Genomic DNA, 17917 nt, shown 5'->3' with positions numbered 1-17917 from the left:
CCAGCAGTCTGCCGTCACCCAGGCAGACCTCAGGGCGTCTTACTGGTATAGTATGTGAGTATGTGTACAAAGAACTTGTGATAAATCAAATCCACAAATGTCAACATAACCCATGAAGTCACATAATATGCTGAACAGATGTGTCTAGGGGAAAACCATGCAGTAACATAATCAGACTAAAGAGGACATGCAATAATCCTATTACACCTCAGAAGGCTTTTCATATAGTCTACTATATCATTGTTGTCAGGTATAAACCTTGTATCTCCATATTTCAACTTTTGACTATGCTACAGTATAACAGTTAACTGACAGAATCATAATGTCCCCTGTAACCTCAGGCGGTCTGTTACACAAACCAGGTTTATTGGGAGGGCTTCAGTCTTCATGGATAATGAACAAATAATACGACAATAATAAGACAGTAATACCTCGGAGAAAAATAATTTGGGCAATCCATTTTAACTAACAATAGTCAGCTTGCCTTGCACACGTCCAAAGACGAAGACACAGGAGATAGACAGACACAGCTCTGACATCACATGTGACAAAAATTCATGTGCTCACGTACACACACACGCACGGTGTCGCGCACGCACAAAATGTCAATCTTCACACGCACGGTGTCGCGCACGCACACAAATGTAAATCTTCACATTTTCATGCAAATTGTGATGCATCCTTCAATCACACAGTATAATTCCTGTCTTGAACGATGCTGCTTTGAAAGGGTTATGTATTTGTATTCATTTCTGCTGTTCTGATGTCGGTGGCATTAATAACAGACCACATCTCATTTAAGCTCATCATCCTGGTCTCTAGGGGAGTCCCTAGCTGAGAGGTAGAGATATCATGCATCGTTCGAACCCCGGCTTGCCCAGTCTACGTGTCCAAGTGTCCCTGAGCAAGACACTTAACCCCTAACAGCGTCCCCCATACCCCACCCCCCCTTTCCCCCGTGCGCACATCGAAGCCGCCTGAACAACCATCAGTTGGGTTGGGTGAATCTGTAAAACCACAAAACACTCCCTTTTGCTTAATTTATATTCGGTTGTACAAAATATCACATGCCAAAAACAGCCAATGTACAAGCTCACAATGCGTTGAATCGTGTTACGTTGCTAGGTTGTAGATCGGTTATTTTCATTTATAAATCGTTTCACTCACCAGTAGCATCCTCATACACAACGGTGACTGTCTTCCATTTATAGTACTGCACAATTTCCAACACAGCACGACTTATGTGTGCATATTCCGGAAAGAGGTTGATGAAGAAGCTGTCCCTGTTGTCCACTGCAGGGTGTTTCCAGCGGGTCTGTATGTGGGGCACCTCCAGGGCATTACAAATGGATTGCACCGCACTGACCGAAGAGCTGTGAGATGGGCCAAATACTGCTCCAACGCCTAGGGCCAACTGGTCACAGGCTAAAGTAATGTGATGGACAGAGCAGAAGGATAAAATAATGACTAGCGGGCAAGTCTGCGTCCGAAACCATAATACTAACATGATACTACATACATGTACTACACAGTATGTTATTTTCAGCCTACTATTTAGTATCTACTAAACAGTAGGGTTTCACTTAATTCGGACATACTAAAAATGAATTTGGGTACCAAATAAATATATGTTATGCAATTTTGGATGGGGCCGCAACCAAAATCACATGCGTCGAAAATTACTTTTTAGTATGTCGAAAGTGAAACCCTACTGCTTAGTAGATACTAAGTAATAACCTGAAAATTGCCTACTGGGTAGTATGTACTGTATGTTATACGTTACTATATGGTTTCAGACACAATCTAAAGCCTTTACCCAGAAAATAATGTGCCATGTTTTTTGTGGCACTAATATTGAATAATTTGTAACTAAAGCACTAGAAAACAAGATATGAACATCCTTACCTCGTCTTGACGCCTCAAAACTGTCAAACAAATTTATTCTCTGTATGTCATATGTCAAAGTGGTGTTTGGCATTAAGGTCCGGTTCTTGTTTATGTTGGTTACAGCAAATTTAAAGGCCAGTTCTTCCACACTAATGGGCTCATTCTCAAGGGTCTCAAAGATACCCCCTGTGAAAAGAAAAGAAAGGGGTTTGAGGAAAAGAGGAGAAGAGTCACATTAGAGGTGCAAAGGTAATTTAGTGTATTATATTGAATTACATTTTTTTTTAAAAATCTCAGAGGGATCATTGAGGTAGACCTTCATTTACAATGATGCAAAGATTACACAGAAACATAAGAACAACAAAGTAAGACAATAATGTTGACAATAATCATTTAAAGCAGTTGCATGTTGACAGCAATCAGTTAAAACAGTTTCATACAGGTAATGAACTAATTAGTAAATTCCTAAATTCGATTATATCACCTTTTAGTGCACAGGTAATATTTATATATATATATATATATATATATATATATAGGGATGCACAATATAATCGGTAGCATAATCGGAATCAGCCATATCGGCCATAAAAATGCCATATCGGTATCGGATTGGTCTAAAAATAATCCAGATTATTTAACTCATCTCAGCTGACAAACCTAGGTCATATGAGGATATAAGGATGTACAGCAACAAACTCTTGAATGGACACAATGATGTGGCTTTTAACCTTCAACATGAAGTTCTATTGTTCAAGTACGGTTCTTAGCTTGACACCAAGCTACAATATATAATTTACAATTTGAAAAATAAGTTAATATGCACAAGTCTAATTCATAATTCAGCCTGTTCCTTCCAGATAATTGAATTGAATTGAGTTAATATATTACAATAACTTTTGCCTGTATAGCATTGCCTCTCCCATCAGTCCAGCCTTTGACACCGTGTAGGAACTATGGTAGCTCCCAGTCCATGAGAGATGTCAAGAAATAAATTATGTTAAAAATAAATATGAAACCAAACCCAGTATACCTGACAATAACAAACAATATGAAACTGCATGCGATGCATTGCATGCCCTAAACTTGGAACACTTGTCATTCCACTATCATAGATGCAGCAGGTATGTTTATAAGAAACAGCATCCATGTGGTTTGGTTTGTGCAATATGGATTATTACCATATTATTTCCATGCAGTTTTAAATCATGTGTGGTTGGTGATCACACTTCACTTAAAACCAGTTAAACCAACTTAGTTTTGATAGCTTGTGTTTTGTTTTCTGTTTTTTTTCTTCTTTTTTAATGACAAAGACTGAATTTTGAACACATTAAGTATCAAAACTCTAAACAACTAAACATTATTATTGCATTCTACAACCTTAAAAATATATATAGGCAAATGTGCCCTTCTCAGATGTGTAAAGAGGTTGTTTTCATTATCTCTTCACAGGAAGGGGCTGAGAGGCTGTGACAACTTCAGCAGGAGCAATCAGGTATCACACTGGGGATTGAAAAACTCATCCTTTAATGGAAAATTGAAAAGAACGTGATTTTTTTACTCTCTCACAGACACATAATGTAAGGAGGGGGCATCAATTATTTTTGGATCATAGAATATTATTTAAAGCACTCTATGAGCTGTTAAGCACAATTTCCTTTAGAGATTATCGTGGCAATACATTTTGTTTCTCTTCATTGTACATACATTATACTATAGAGTGTGTCCCTGAGTGTGTCCCTGAGGTAAAATATAAACATACAACCATGTTAAAAAATACTGGTATTGCTATGCAGGACCTGGGGGATAGGTTTTCACATTGTATCGATATCATAGAAACGATGAGGAAATACATGCAAATTGCTAGTGGTTGTAAAATATGAGCACAGAACGTCTGCTATGTGTGCCAGGGTTATGGGGAGGGGGGTGGGGAGAGTGAGGGGCAGTGTGGAGAATGTGAAGATAATTCTGGAACCCATCCAACTCTTAATCCGCTGCAGCGCAGCGCTCCAGATGATGGTTATAGTATTGGCATGCCATGGCCAGCAATATGGTCACATATGACTCTCACCATGGACAAGCAGCATGTGCTGCTTTACATTTCAATGACAAAATGCATCATGACAAACATCAGGATTAAATGGAGGAACATGCTGGATTGTCGCCACCTGCATGATATGGCTGGAACAATGTGAGGTGTCCATTTCCCTGAATGAAAGGAATATGCACCTGCATGTCTTTTTCACCCACGTCTTTCAGATGTTAATCACAGATAGGATTCGTGAAATAGGCTACATACAGTTGGAGGCCATCGATATTGTCCTTTTATTTTTGCTGAGGTTTGCGTGATCTGTGCAAAAGGACAGTTAACCCATTTTGGGCGGGAACCCCTTTTGGTGTTTTAAACATTATGTTATAATTTAGCTATTGAAAAATAGCAGATCTACAAGCTCATAGCGCGCCACCGAGTGGCGCGCTACGAGCTTGTAGGTCTGCTATTTTTGAAAAATCGTGAAAATATTTATTTCAGAAAACTGGAGGATTTAGAAGGATTTTTTTTTAAATGTTGAGGTCAGGCCTAAATGGGTCAAATGATAAGGGACAATATCGGTGGCACCCAACTGTACACATTCAGAAAAGGAAAAAAAACTCCCTACAGTTAGCCTACTTTCATAAGTGCACATCAACCCAAAGCCATCTTTGAAGTATCATATAGAATAGACAAAGATATTAGTGTCACAGTCACTGCAGGAAAAACACCAACACCCAAAGCAAAACATGACAGCTTGAAAATCAGCTTGAAATTTCATTTTTAAGGAATAACCCCTTGAGATGGATCTCATTTCCAAGGGGCTCCTAAAGAAGCAGTAGCCTAAAATAAACAAAAACATACAATACAAAACAATGACCAAAAATAAAACTGAAAAACTAAACATCAACCAGACCAAAATAAAAACACACAAGACAACAACAAAAATCTGGGTATTATACTCTAAGCATGCACAGCAAAGATGGACTCAGAGACTGAGTCAAATATCATTGTAATTTTTTTTAATAATTTTTTTATCCCACGATTTTGTAACCCATTTTTCACCCCTGTGTCAATAATGTGACCCTCCGCCAACCTGGGGTGAGCAACGGACTTGAACTCATGCTTCCTTCATGCATGAGTGTATGGAACAAGTTATTCCTTTCCCCTCCATCAGGTGCCCCAGCTGGCCAGGGGGGAGGCAGTTTAGAGACCAGGATTACTGCATGTTTTTTGTGAGGGTACCTACCCTAGGGGACACGGGGAGAACATGCAAACTCCACACAGAAAGGCCCTTTCGCCAACCCCGCCTCAGGTATGGGCACTGATGACATGGAGGAGAGAACACACCGCCAGCACCCACAGCGTCCCCAGCGGGAATCGACCCAGGACCTTCTAGCTGTGAGGCGACAGCACTACCGACTGTGCCACCGTGCCCCCATGTAATGTGACGGACAATCGGACATGTATAAGAAATTGTATATTTGCCGCTAAATTGTTCCAATCAGATTGGGACTTTAAACATAAAGGCTTTCTTGCCTATATAAAACTATAAACTGTAACAGGTGACACTGTCTTCACTGGTAAGATAGAGATAGAGAAAGGTAAAATTAGAGAATGTAAAAAAGCTCCCCTTGAGACTTGGATTGTGAATGACCTTTTTCTTTAGTTTGGCAGCATAGCCTCCAACCCCAAACTGAGACTGCCTTGTCTGGACTCCCCGGTCTCTATAAGCATGCTTGAAAGTGCCAATCCTAATTATGGTTACTAAGCTTCACTGAGCAGCTGCTTGGTTAGAGTCCTTAATTCTATTCATTGGAATATTAAATTCCCTGGAGAAAAGACAACAGATTTCCTTTAAATGCATTAGGCTACATTTGTCATCTCCTTTGTGAAAGGACCGATAACAAGTGAATTTTGCCAACCTCTTCAAAATGTTTGCTTGCTTCAAGTTAGCCACTGCATTTGGTATAGGCACAAACAAGTTAGTTGCCTATATCCTACCCCACTTGCTATTCTACATTATGTAAGCTATATTTAGATAGCCTAATGACAACCTACAGTAGACCTACAAGCCTACTAAATTAAATCTATGAGTCTTGTAAAGTAGTGTGTGAGATAGGGCTATATAAACTGTGCTGAAGTCCTCTCACACATCCATTTAACCCCTTTCCTTATAGCTTGCAAGGTTGCAAATATTCCCGGCAGTGTAGGAAAGTACACTTGTCTTTCCTGAGCTTAATTTCTATTTAAACTTCTCAATTTTCAGAGAGGGACCGAGGGGATTCAATATAAAGACTGTTGATCCAAGCAATCAATGCTTATTTCTTGCCCACATCAGCAAAACTCCCCCCTGTAAGGAAGTACTTTCTACGCTTATAAGTATTGTCTGTCTTTGCACAGGCCATATCTGACTTAATGCTTGTTAAGCAGTATAGCAATAATTGTATGCTGTACTATATCTATAAGGAAATGTTGTCTCGCTTTGTCAATAAACCATGCAGCCTGTTTTGATGCACAGAAGATTTGCTCTCAAGACTCAATTAAAATACTTTCCATGACCATTATAGATCTGTGGTGAAGCAGTGTTTCTAAATGTTATTTTCAATTTGATTAATATATTTATATTTTTTTCAAAATGCGGTATAGGCACTGCCGTGTTACAAAGGTGAATGTCGTTAGCCAAGGAATGAATGGACTGAATCCACATTGTAAATATTACTGTAAAACAGGTGCAGGAGTCATTTTCAGTCATTTTCATTTTCATCATATTGTCTCCAGAGTCAAATAGTCAAACTTGAATGTGGAGTAAAACAACACACCAAAGTTATTTTTAAGTGGTGCAACCACTTCAAGTATCAGCAATGTCTGTCCCTATGTACTGTCTGTCTGTCTGTTTAGGGTACCAACAGGTGCAAAAGTGGCGCTGTTAGCTAGAAACAGAGAGAGAGAGTGTTGCACTGTTGCCTGCTAATTACAATGTGGAGTGTGCGTGCATGCGAGAGACAGAGGGAGGGAGGGAGAGAGAGTACCACACTCTTACTTGTGAGAGAGAGAGTGTTGTCTGCTAATTCCCCCACACGATAACTCTGTCATTTCTCAACCGTTTCGGACACGGGGCAGCTCGACGGAACCAGGCCGGCACCCTGGGCGCGTTCCTGTGGGTCTGGATGTTCCACACAGAGTTTCACCACTCAGTTCACACGGGTGTGATTTTACATGAGATTTAGTGAAGGAAGATATGTTCCGAGCAAAGTACATACATCGTTAGTTTTTTCTGGGGGCAGAATAGAACAATTTCTGTTTTATCGTCATTTAGCAGAGAGGGTTGTTGGACATCCATTCATTAATGTCCTGTATACTGTCGATCTACAGATGGAAAGAGATGACGTGTTTCACTGTTTTGGGAAAATGGAACCAAGAGGACGTGTACAGTATAGTGAAAATTAGATGGAAGCCCGTTCTATATTAGGAAAGGTTCTATATTAGGAAAGGTTCTATATTAGGAATTGAGCCAGTTTAAGGCTGTTTCCTGAATGCCAACTCTATTGTTCAACTTGTGATATCGGAACATTGGGGGCATGCAGCGCTGAGCTAGAGCCGTATTAAATTGGCACAGTCTCCTAAGTCATCAGTTATCTACCTATTAATCATTAAATGTCTGTCTGCCTGCCTGCCTGCCTGCCTGCCTGCCTGCCTGCCTGCCTGCCTGCCTGCCTGCCTGCCTGCCTGCCTGCCTGCCTGTCTGTCTGTCTGTCTGTCTGTCTGTCACAGGCATTGACCATTAGCTTATGCACCCAACTGCGAGGCCCTTTTTTCACTTTCCCAAATTGTATGCCGTTTATTATCATTTTTTGGAAACTGTTAAACTCTATGACTGCAGTTTTCGCCATTACTGCGTATGCATGGCCCTGTATAACCTTGTATAACTCTATTCTAGTGTGTATACCCTATTGAGCAGTAAAATAGCTCTGCTGTCAGGAACCACTTAACCCCTTTAGACCTGAGGACGATTCTACAAAATGTCTTCTAATGTCTTCATGTTTCTATGTCATTCGTTTTTGGCTGCGGACCCCCAGAAGCAAAGATTTGAGTTAAAAACGTTCGCTCTGAAAGAATATGTATTCAAAGATTTGCGCCACATTTTTACGATTTTTCATAAATAGCAGATCTACAATCTACTAAACATCTTGTAGATCTGCTATTTTTCAATAGCTAAAGTACAACATAATGCTTAAAGAACCAAAAGGGGTTCCCGCCCCAAAATGGGTTAAAGGGACACTTCACCCTTTTTGACACTTCACCAATATATATGTTAATGATGTTTAGTAGATTTAGAACACTTTTCTGGGGGTCTTCTTTATGTGTGTAATATGTGGTTTTAGATATTTTAGATTTTAGCAGTGAGCCTAGTGTCTCTGATGTCATCGAAAGTGCGTTTTGGACACCAAAACAACACAAGGAATTCAGCGCACCAATGGAACGCACGTGCCTGCATGTGTTAGTTTGGCTGTTCTTTACCCCAGACGGGTATGGAAAAGATTCTGTGCTATGGTGTGCTAGCTCTGAACCCAGACTGGAGGACTTCTAGGTCTGTGTTGTCATTGGGAAAATACAACCTTTACGAGAACGTTTTACAGGAATGGTAATTTAGATCTCGGTCTGAAATTGGTGAGGACTACCATGCAATGGATAAGAATACACATAGGCCTACATTAAAGAGTAACCCAGCTTTCTTGCCTTCTAAGACTGTTCAATTGTATACTGTATACTTCATTGGCCGGAGTCCCCCATGGGTCTCATCTATAATAGGACCCCCTGACCCTTGCTTTTTCCCTCTACACAGTCTACTCTCAGAAAATAGCAAATCTACAAGCTCACAATTTGTTGCGTTATGATGTGTTGTGATGATCTTGTAGATCTGCTATGTTCGCCCCAGAATAGGAATGCTGGTTAAACAGCTCAAAATCAACATAGTAAAATCCATAGTATTAATTAACGTCACTTTATACTCTCTCTTGGTGAAATTAACACAGGATTTGGTAACACTTATGATGAAATTGTAAATTGTAAGTAATGCTTAACTAGTGTATTACGTAAGGGTTATTTAATCATTACTTCCATTACCTTATCAGCAAGTGTTACCCAGGATTTTAATGAAACATTTGTTTTAGTGATTATGGACCAAAGCATCTTCATTCTTCCTGTCCATGTGTGCACAAGGCCAGCAAGAGAAAATCAACATTCAAGAATAGAGCTGTTTTTTTTAGTTTTAGTTTTTTGTTGTTTTTACCATGGAGCAGATATCAAATATAGCAAAGCAGACGATAAGCATTTCAGGCATTCTGTTTGCAAATGACAAGTGGATCAATGTTCCCACTCAATAGGCTATTAGCAAGCAAATGAGCAAATGGATGAGAAAGCCAGACCTGCCTGTGGCACTTTATGCTTTTGTGATTATAAGTTAAAATGCTTAGGGATGGTGGTACTATATGGCTATTAGTTTAATTCCAAGAGTGTAAAAATGGAGCCGTGTAGCAATCAGTATGTGCATGCCCTCCTCTGGATCCACTTTAGAGTGCATAATGCATAACCTATAAGAAATACATTTCTTATACAGTTTCCAGTTCCCCAAAAGAAATATCTCATCAGCACCTTACTAAATTGTTAGCTCAACTTTTGTCACCAGAGGATGCAATCTAAAAAAATACCAAGTTGAAATTCTCAATAAATCTCTCATTCAGAATAGGTCATAATAATGAAAAATCCAATGACAAACCTTAACAAACTAACTATACTTTGTATGATGAAGTACTGTATATAGGGCTTAAAGATAGGGAAACAGGCATAACCTTCATATATTTGTTCTAAAAGGTTCTAAAAGGTATGGTAGCATGAATGGATCAGTTCGAACTTCGAACTGCAGACTCAGAGTAATACAATAAGTAAAGGAAGTTGACAGTTATACAACCTGTATTGACTGTTCAGTACATGGTACAATACATAAATGAACATTTTAAATGTATATTCAAAATTAGCTACAGTATAATTTTCAATTCTCATGCCTGCATTTGTCTGCAAGTTGTGCAGTCAAGCAAGCCAGCACGTATCATCAAGCAGCAGCAAAGTGATACTACTTCCACCATTCCTGATGTCTCACAGCCTTTGCGGAAAAGTTGGGGGTGGGGCGGAACTGTTAAAAACATAAAAATAACGTATTACTGTTATTATGAGAATGCCAAATTATAACATAATATAGGTAGGCCTACTATTTTCATGTCCTTCTACAAATGTGCAGAATCTCTGCATATGTGCGCGTGAGCTTGTGTGTCCCGGGCCGGCCCCCGGGCTTATCTGGAGAAGCACCCTAACTTGCTTTCAAACTTGCTGTATGACATGGCTGATACAGAATTCCATTTATGGAAATAATAAGCATCGATTAAAAATTAAAAACACTAAAAGATATGTGGGCGTGGGGTCCACAGAGATTGCTTGTCTCATGGCCGAGAATTTGGTGTTGCACCCCTGGTTGTGTTCCCAACAGGCATTATTAATGAGTTGCACCATTCCCGATTAGGCTGGTCGATGTTCAACAGGCTCCAATCTAGTCTATAAATGCATGGAATTTCTATAAGTGAGTGTCTGTTTGTTTGCCCCACATTTCGAGAACCATCTGATTGATCGACTTTGAACTTGAGTATCACCGAGAGCTACAGTCTAGGGACTCTAGGGAGTGATGTGCAGACACTGCAGAGCAGACATTTTCGGCCTAGTTAGTTGAATTTCCAGCATTTCAAATAATCTGTTATCATGTCTTTAAGTAGTTAACAGTGAGCCATGGTGGCTCTACCATAATCATACGAAGCAACACCGTTTATGGACAAGGAGCACAATGACGTAGTGTTTTACTTTCTCTAGAGCCTAATCCTGGTCCAGCTCCCAGTAGCAGCCCCCACCTCCACCAACAGCATCACTTCAACCTGGACTCGTGCCAGAGTGTGAAGGCAGTCCTAACCACCCCTACTAGCATCGTTTGATGTGGAGCACTAAGAATTCTCTGTTCCAGTGATTGCTGCTAATGACCCGGCATCACAACATTTAAGAGCGAAAGGCATGGGGTTGTGATCAAGTCAATGTCACAATATTAGGAGAATCCAACCTTGTATAACCTTGTATAACTATATTCTAGTGTCTATAGTATGCCCTATTGAGCAGTAAAATAGCTCTGCTGTCAGGAAGAAACCACTTAACTCCAAATGTTCCCTTTTCAGGAAATTAAAAAATATATATTTATATATACATATCATTATAGTATTATTATTATTATTATTATTATTATTATTATTATTTCTTTATTTATTTTTCAGGAAATTAAGAAAACTTGCATGAAGAAGGGAAGAGGTGGTGGAGTTGCTTTAGCAGATAGTTTGAGGGTCCAATGGAGTTAAGAGGTTTAAATTGTCCAATGTCCAAAGTGCTTTTTACTACTTTTCATTGGTTCAATATTTCTTTAACCAACACACAGACGTAAATGGTGTTCAATAGCACAGATTTATGTAAAAATAATAATAATAATGAAAAACCTCAAAAAATTGAGTTAGGTGGTTTCTTCCCGACAGCAACGAAATATAGTGACTAGACCATGTTGTAAGGAAGCAACTGCATTTACACATTATGTCCAAAACAGGTGAGAGTAGATCTAGAGACAACAAGATAAACAAGCTACTACAGTAAAGTGTTCATTAATCCATGTGTGTATACACACACTCAGAGTTAAATTAACATTAAGGATTTTACTTATACGACTTTGCGGCATGAATTTATATGCTGAAGAGAATTTCTGCTTTTATTTTAAATATATATATTTCTGGTTAACTTTAAGGGCTTGAGGGTGGAACCGTGGAGGATTACCATTATTACCAGATCCAGTGAAAGGTGTGGGTGCAAAATGCCAGTCACAATCTGATGCCAATGCTTGCCAAGAGAGAGAATTATTAATTGAGCAAGAGTCACACATACCATATGGGAGAGATTATGAGTTTGAGGATCAGGAAGAAAATGACAACAAAGATTAGGTGGCATCAGAGAGTGATATATGATTCAGAAAGATTATGCAGTATTGTAAAGATCAGGGGATGCTGGCCTATTAGCTTTCAAAGTTATGTAATGGCACGAGAAGAGGTGGTGCTGACTTTTTTGTTTAACCTTGAAAAAAAGAGGCCAACACTGTAACATTCTGTGAGTTAATGTATTTCTACAATAATAAGAGTTTCAAGTGGATAAATTAATACTGAGGATTTGACTGTCATCTATGCTCTGTTGCCCATGGCCACTATAATCCTGGCAGGGAGTCTGACATTTGTGTGATCACTGCAATCCTCAACTGAAAAACCTATACCACTCACTCCAATGATTGATACAAGTTATCATCACAGATCTCTGCAATATTCCTGTAGGCCTATTGACATGTCATGTGTTGTAAAGTGCACTTCTATATAAATTACAGAAGTTCAAACATACCATGACCCTTCTCTCTGTTTTACCAGGTCCTAGTTTACCTGACATCCCCCTAATTGAAAATGCACATACATGATACAGTATAATCAAAATACAAATGTTGGAAATGATTGATCAAACGTTAGTCACCTGTAGCCTATGGGGACAAATTGTGCATTCAATCTCACTTTGACTTTCATCAGGACCATATTTTTACCACTTTTCTCCACCCAGTCCCAGATGTTGTTTGATGTGCCAAAAACTCTGTGCAACCCTTTTGAGGGTCATTTATTGTAGTGGCCTCCTTTACCTGTGTGTAACTTTTGCGAATGAAAAACACAGACTGAGTGAAACAACAGACCTGATGAAAAAGGAACAGCCTAAATGACACTTGACCAAGAGCTGTATCCAATCATAATTTAGAAATTCTGATTCGGAAACTAATTATTTATTTAATTAAAAAAAAATAACTTCCAATATAAAAACCTTGCCTCCATGCTGATAGTCAACCTTTAAATAAAATTCTTAAGACAAGTCAGTTCCACTTACCGATTCTAAGGACTTGCTGCGAACTGAGACAAAACTCCGCCGTGAAGTATAGCAGCCACAATAACAGTCCTTTCCTTTTCTCCATGGTAAGCTATCGCTCCAGAGTCGAATTTAGCATTGATATTATTTCCCCCTTTTTAAATCCATGCTGATAGCCTGTCAGTTCTTGTATCCACAACGAAAGTATGCATGGCATCCAATTCCAACCCACATCTTCCTCTCACACATTGTAAGAAAAAGGAAAAACACTCTAGGCTACTTGCAATTGGTGATAACTCCAGTTTTTTCCATTCTAAACTCCTACAGCGCTTATCGCCTCCCAAATTCAGTGTACCGAATCCGTGATGCTCCCCATCAGTACATATCTACTTATCTATATTCTACTCTACATCTAAAGACCAGGCCAGCGTGCGCGTCCCTCTAGTCTAGCCACACAGCTGATCCACATCCGTGCATGCGTCCTGAAGATTAACTTCAAATCTGACAACATTCGACCTCCACAGTGTCTTAAATCTTTGCTCCAGACCCAGCAAATCCAGACCTGATCCAGATCCAGTCCTGATGGAAACGCAGATCATGTGGCCTAATCTTCAAACTGGTGGGTGACCATGACACTTACACCCAACTGATCTGCCGCGAGCATGAATTAGATTATTTAGATATAGGTCTACTATTTTGTCGTCCTACCATAAGAACTAGCCTACCAAAATGTGATTGATTGATTGACTGATTGATTGATTGATTGATTGATTGATTGGACAGAAATGCAAACAACAACGAGTAGCCTACACTACAGAATACACTTGGCCTAAAGGATTTAATTAAGTTAACTTGTTTTGAGCTCCTGTAGGCTGTAAACAACAACAACACATCTTCCAATGATTTAGATACACAAACTTTATTATATAACAAAAAAAATACGCCTATATGATATGTTAGAGTTAGAATCATGTAATTGTAAAAGGGTTTTGAGAGCGTCATCTAAATGCAGGGAACCTGTAACCCGAGACCACGGTCTGTTCAGGATTTAGTTCAGATCCCTCACCGTGTTCTGTGGTGCCACCTAGTGGTGAATAATGGCTGTGGAATGGAACCGGGTGATGGCCACAGATTATTGGCTCATCAGTCATGGATGTTGAACTATATCCTTTTACTTCAGTCCTTCGTGTTATCATCTAAATATATTTTATACAATACGTGTTTTAGCAGTCCATTGTTATAGGCCTATTACTGAGGAACTATAGGCCACACACACACAAAGCTTGTATCCATGGTATGCACAGTGCACCTGGCTGTATCTATATAATCCGTATCCATTAACAGATGGGAGAGAATGTATGCAGGCAGGGCAGACACGTAGGCCTACCAATTCTAGCTAAAATAGGGTCTATTCATGTCACACTGTTTACATTGACAACAGTAGTCTAGCCGAGCGTACATAAAAATAAGCACATATTAGGACAGTTTCAATCTTTTACACCTGATTACGTTATTATAAACTAAAGATACATAATAACATTCACATTATTTTTGTTTGTTAAGTAAATTAAATCATGTTTTCACCTTTTTCCACCACCCATGGTGCAGGACATAGGCTACAGACTTTGGTCTGGACTCGATCCAGTGTTTGAAACATTATGATATTAATATGTCAAAAAGACTTGATGATTCTAGATAAAAGCAGTCTTTGATGCTGATTAAGGTCAATTAAAAAATATATACCTCCCATTTTCTTAGATGTACATGCCGGCACTGCTGCCACTGTGAGATTGTGGTCCAACTACTGATTTACTGTATCCTATGAAAACAGGATTGTGTGGAACTGGATAGTAGCTGGAAGCGTAGGACAAGGAGGGATTGCCTGTATAACTTGAGGAATGATATGGACTGGTCTGTTGACTTAAATACAAAGAGTTCCCCGGTGTTGACAGGTTTCCGCCATAGTAAGAGCTCTGAGTAGAGCGCTGTCGACCCATATTTGTTCCGTTTTGAACCACGTCTGGGTTATAGACTACAGGCGGATTGATGACGAATCCATCAGTTGTCACTGGAGGAACTGGCAAGAAAGGGACTGGGTGGTGTCCAACAAAGCTGTTGTTCGGCAGAATGGGCAGGCCAAAATCTCTCCTCATGCTGGGAACACTTGAAATGGGATGGTATCTCATCAGTGCTGGCTTGTATCCATTCATGTTGGCTGGATGGTATACATCAAATGAACCTTCGTTTGAGGGCACACGGCGGCAGACAAACAACACGGCCGAGGCGAAGAGAACAGCACCGGTCATCCACCCAATGTAGAGAGCATCTCCCAACTCCCTTCGCTGGGCGTCGATGAGCAGAGGATTGTAGAAGTCTCTAATGATGACATGGCCTGTCCAGGACACAGGAATAAACACACAGATAGAGGCCAGGAACTGCATACCACCTGCCACCATTAGGATGATGACCTTCACACGTGCATTTCCCTGAATGCATGATGTGCAGCGCATCCCCAACAGCGCTACTAGGAGCCCTAGCCCTGACAGGGCCAGAGAGCAGCACATCAGACCCCTGGCAGCTTGCAGGTCAGAGGGCAGAAACAGAAGGGAGTCGTACACCTTGCACTGCATCCTGATGTTGGCCTGTCTGTAGCAGTTCATCCACAAGCCCTCCCAGCGGGTCTCCATCACGATGATGTTCTCCCCGATGAAAGCCGTCACCTTCCACATCGGCAAGCCAGTTGATGCAGCGGCTCCTATCAGCCCAACCAGGCCAACGCAAACGGCAGCTATCTCCGTAATCCCTTGAACCATTATTGTGCCGTGTATAACTTATATCCAAAGACGTTAGAATCCAAGTTAAAACGGAGGCATCTCAGTGTATGATCCTTTCAGTGTAAGACCGTATCACAACAGAAATGGTCTCACATTGAGGTGAGGGACCCTGTTCTGAACTGGAATAGTGTGTATGGTATGCAAGTGTTTGTTATGGGAGTGATGCTTTGTCATCACCTGATTAGCTGGGAGCAACGAAGGTAAGGAGGACCACTGCTTATTTTGTGTTTATGGTTTCTGTGGCCATAGGGGCCAAACCTCCAGTATCACAGACATCAGCTCTTTCATTTATGAGTCCTTCATGCTTTTCATGATTACCCCTATCAATATAACATGAAGCTATAAAACAAAAACTGCAAATGTATTAAATGACAATGCAGTACTTGTCGCATTAAATGCCATTTGAGATGTCGATCAATGATGGTAGTGAGTCTTAACCCCCCTGAAGGCAGCATGAACTGCTGACACACTGCTGGCCAATTGTGTTGGAACTTTGTGCATCAACTCTGCAGTGTAGATCAATGATACCTACAAGAATTGCTGTAGTACTACTCTTCTCCACAAGAGAGCAGAAAGGAACTTGGTGAAGCCAAGCACACACACACACACACACACACACACACACACACACACACACACACACACACACACACACACACACACACACACACACACACACACACACACACACACACACACACACACACACATTGTTACTATGCAGGCTTTCCGAGGTGGAAAGCCTGGTGACATGAGGTTACTATGCAAGTGTGTTGCTGTAGTACTATATTTCTCTCTCTCTCTCTCTCTCTCTCTCTCTCTCTCTCTCTCTCTCTCTCTCTCTCTATCTATCTATCTATCTATCTATCTATCTATCTATCTATCTATCTATCTATCTATCTTAGCTAGCCACTCCAACGTCTGGCTTTCATGACATGATGTGGCAGCCAAGTCTATGGACTTTTAATGTTTGTCTTATGGTGCATGCTGAATGATGTTGCGTTCACACGGGCAGATGAAACGATGCAAAGACGCGCTGTGAATTGAGCTATGCTATGCAGCTATGCATCATTGCCTCTTTGCAACGTCATGTCGCTGGCTTCCATTGACAATGAATGGTAGACTGCATCGTTTCATCTGCCAATGTGAACGCAACATCATTCAGCATGCACCCGTGATGTAATTTGGCAGCCATCTCTATGGACTTTTTTAAAATTCAGGTCAGGGGGCAGAAACGAGTGTGATTTTTATAAATAAATACATGATTTATTTATCTACTGTAAATGTAAAATGCACAATTGAAAATATCTTATACATTGCATCACAAAATATTATTGTAATGCCATTTCTGTATACTTAACTAGAAAGACATAACGTGGATTTTCTCTATTAAACTAATGTCATGTATACAAAATATTTTAGTGAATAGAAATATGTGAGGACAATCACAGGTAAAAGAAAATACATTTTCATTTAACAGTGACAAACTGTTAATAGGGCAACCTGGAAAATAGGGCTCTGTTTTTCCTTTTTTTTACGATGGGTTCTCAGATTGGTGAGACAGACAGTGACCTAACAATCAGTTTTGATCCACAGCCCATGTGTCTCATTCAAAGCAATCTGAGAATCCCATCGTCAACATTCAAAGTGACTTGCAAATGATGTCACGTGATCATGCTGGGAGGATTCGTTTTCTGTTTACACTGAAGCTAAGCCCTATGGCTGTGTTATGGCCTACACCTTAAACAAGCAGTTTAAGGTGTTTCATGTTTACATAGACATTTGCTTCAATTGCATCATCTTTTAAGAGCACTCAGACACCAGTAGACCTAGAATAGTAAAAAGAAAAGAACAAAAAAGAGCAACATTATGTCTTATCTGACAAATTATTTGTAATATAAACCTGTGGGTGATCAAATAATCAATGGACTTCCCAGTTTCCTGTAGTTATTTGACTGAATATTTATTTTACTTATTTTTATCTGGAACCTATATTTCCCCCTTATCTTCTTTTCATTTTTACATTATTTAATTTATGTTATATCAATTTTAGCAATTTATTGCAGTGGAGATAGACAGTACAGTACCTTGGCTACATGGGAACTGAAACCAAGATGATGCAGTTGGTTGGTGTCTGGGGAAC

The 17917-nt window shown here is 39.9% G+C and overlaps 2 protein-coding genes across 3 annotated transcripts in view; both read right to left on the bottom strand.

The window, feature by feature from the left end:
• LOC306932567 (glutamate receptor ionotropic, kainate 1) overlaps nt 1–13221 on the bottom strand; it is a 30760-nt gene extending 17539 nt beyond the window's left edge. For both annotated transcript variants that reach the window (XM_079514409.1, XM_079514410.1), the window contains exons 1-3: nt 12962–13221; nt 1906–2073; nt 1168–1425 (exon numbers count right to left, since the gene is read on the bottom strand). In XM_079514409.1, coding sequence (XP_079370535.1) covers nt 1168–1425; nt 1906–2073; nt 12962–13046 — 511 coding nt within the window. In that variant the 5' untranslated portion in view covers nt 13047–13221. The remainder of the gene's footprint in view (nt 1–1167; nt 1426–1905; nt 2074–12961) is intronic.
• Nucleotides 13222–14370: 1149 nt separating this feature from the next.
• LOC306933101 (claudin-8-like) lies at nt 14371–15862 on the bottom strand. The gene has a single exon (XM_079515111.1). The coding sequence runs from the start codon at nt 15751–15753 to the stop codon at nt 14695–14697; it is 1059 nt and encodes a 352-aa protein (XP_079371237.1). The 5' UTR covers nt 15754–15862; the 3' UTR covers nt 14371–14694.
• Nucleotides 15863–17917: the final 2055 nt, after the last annotated feature.

Source organism: Electrona antarctica (assembly GCF_951216825.1).
Source record: "Electrona antarctica genome assembly, chromosome: 11".
Classification (NCBI taxonomy): domain Eukaryota; kingdom Metazoa; phylum Chordata; class Actinopteri; order Myctophiformes; family Myctophidae; genus Electrona; species Electrona antarctica.
This window is presented reverse-complemented; position numbering and strand designations above follow the sequence as displayed.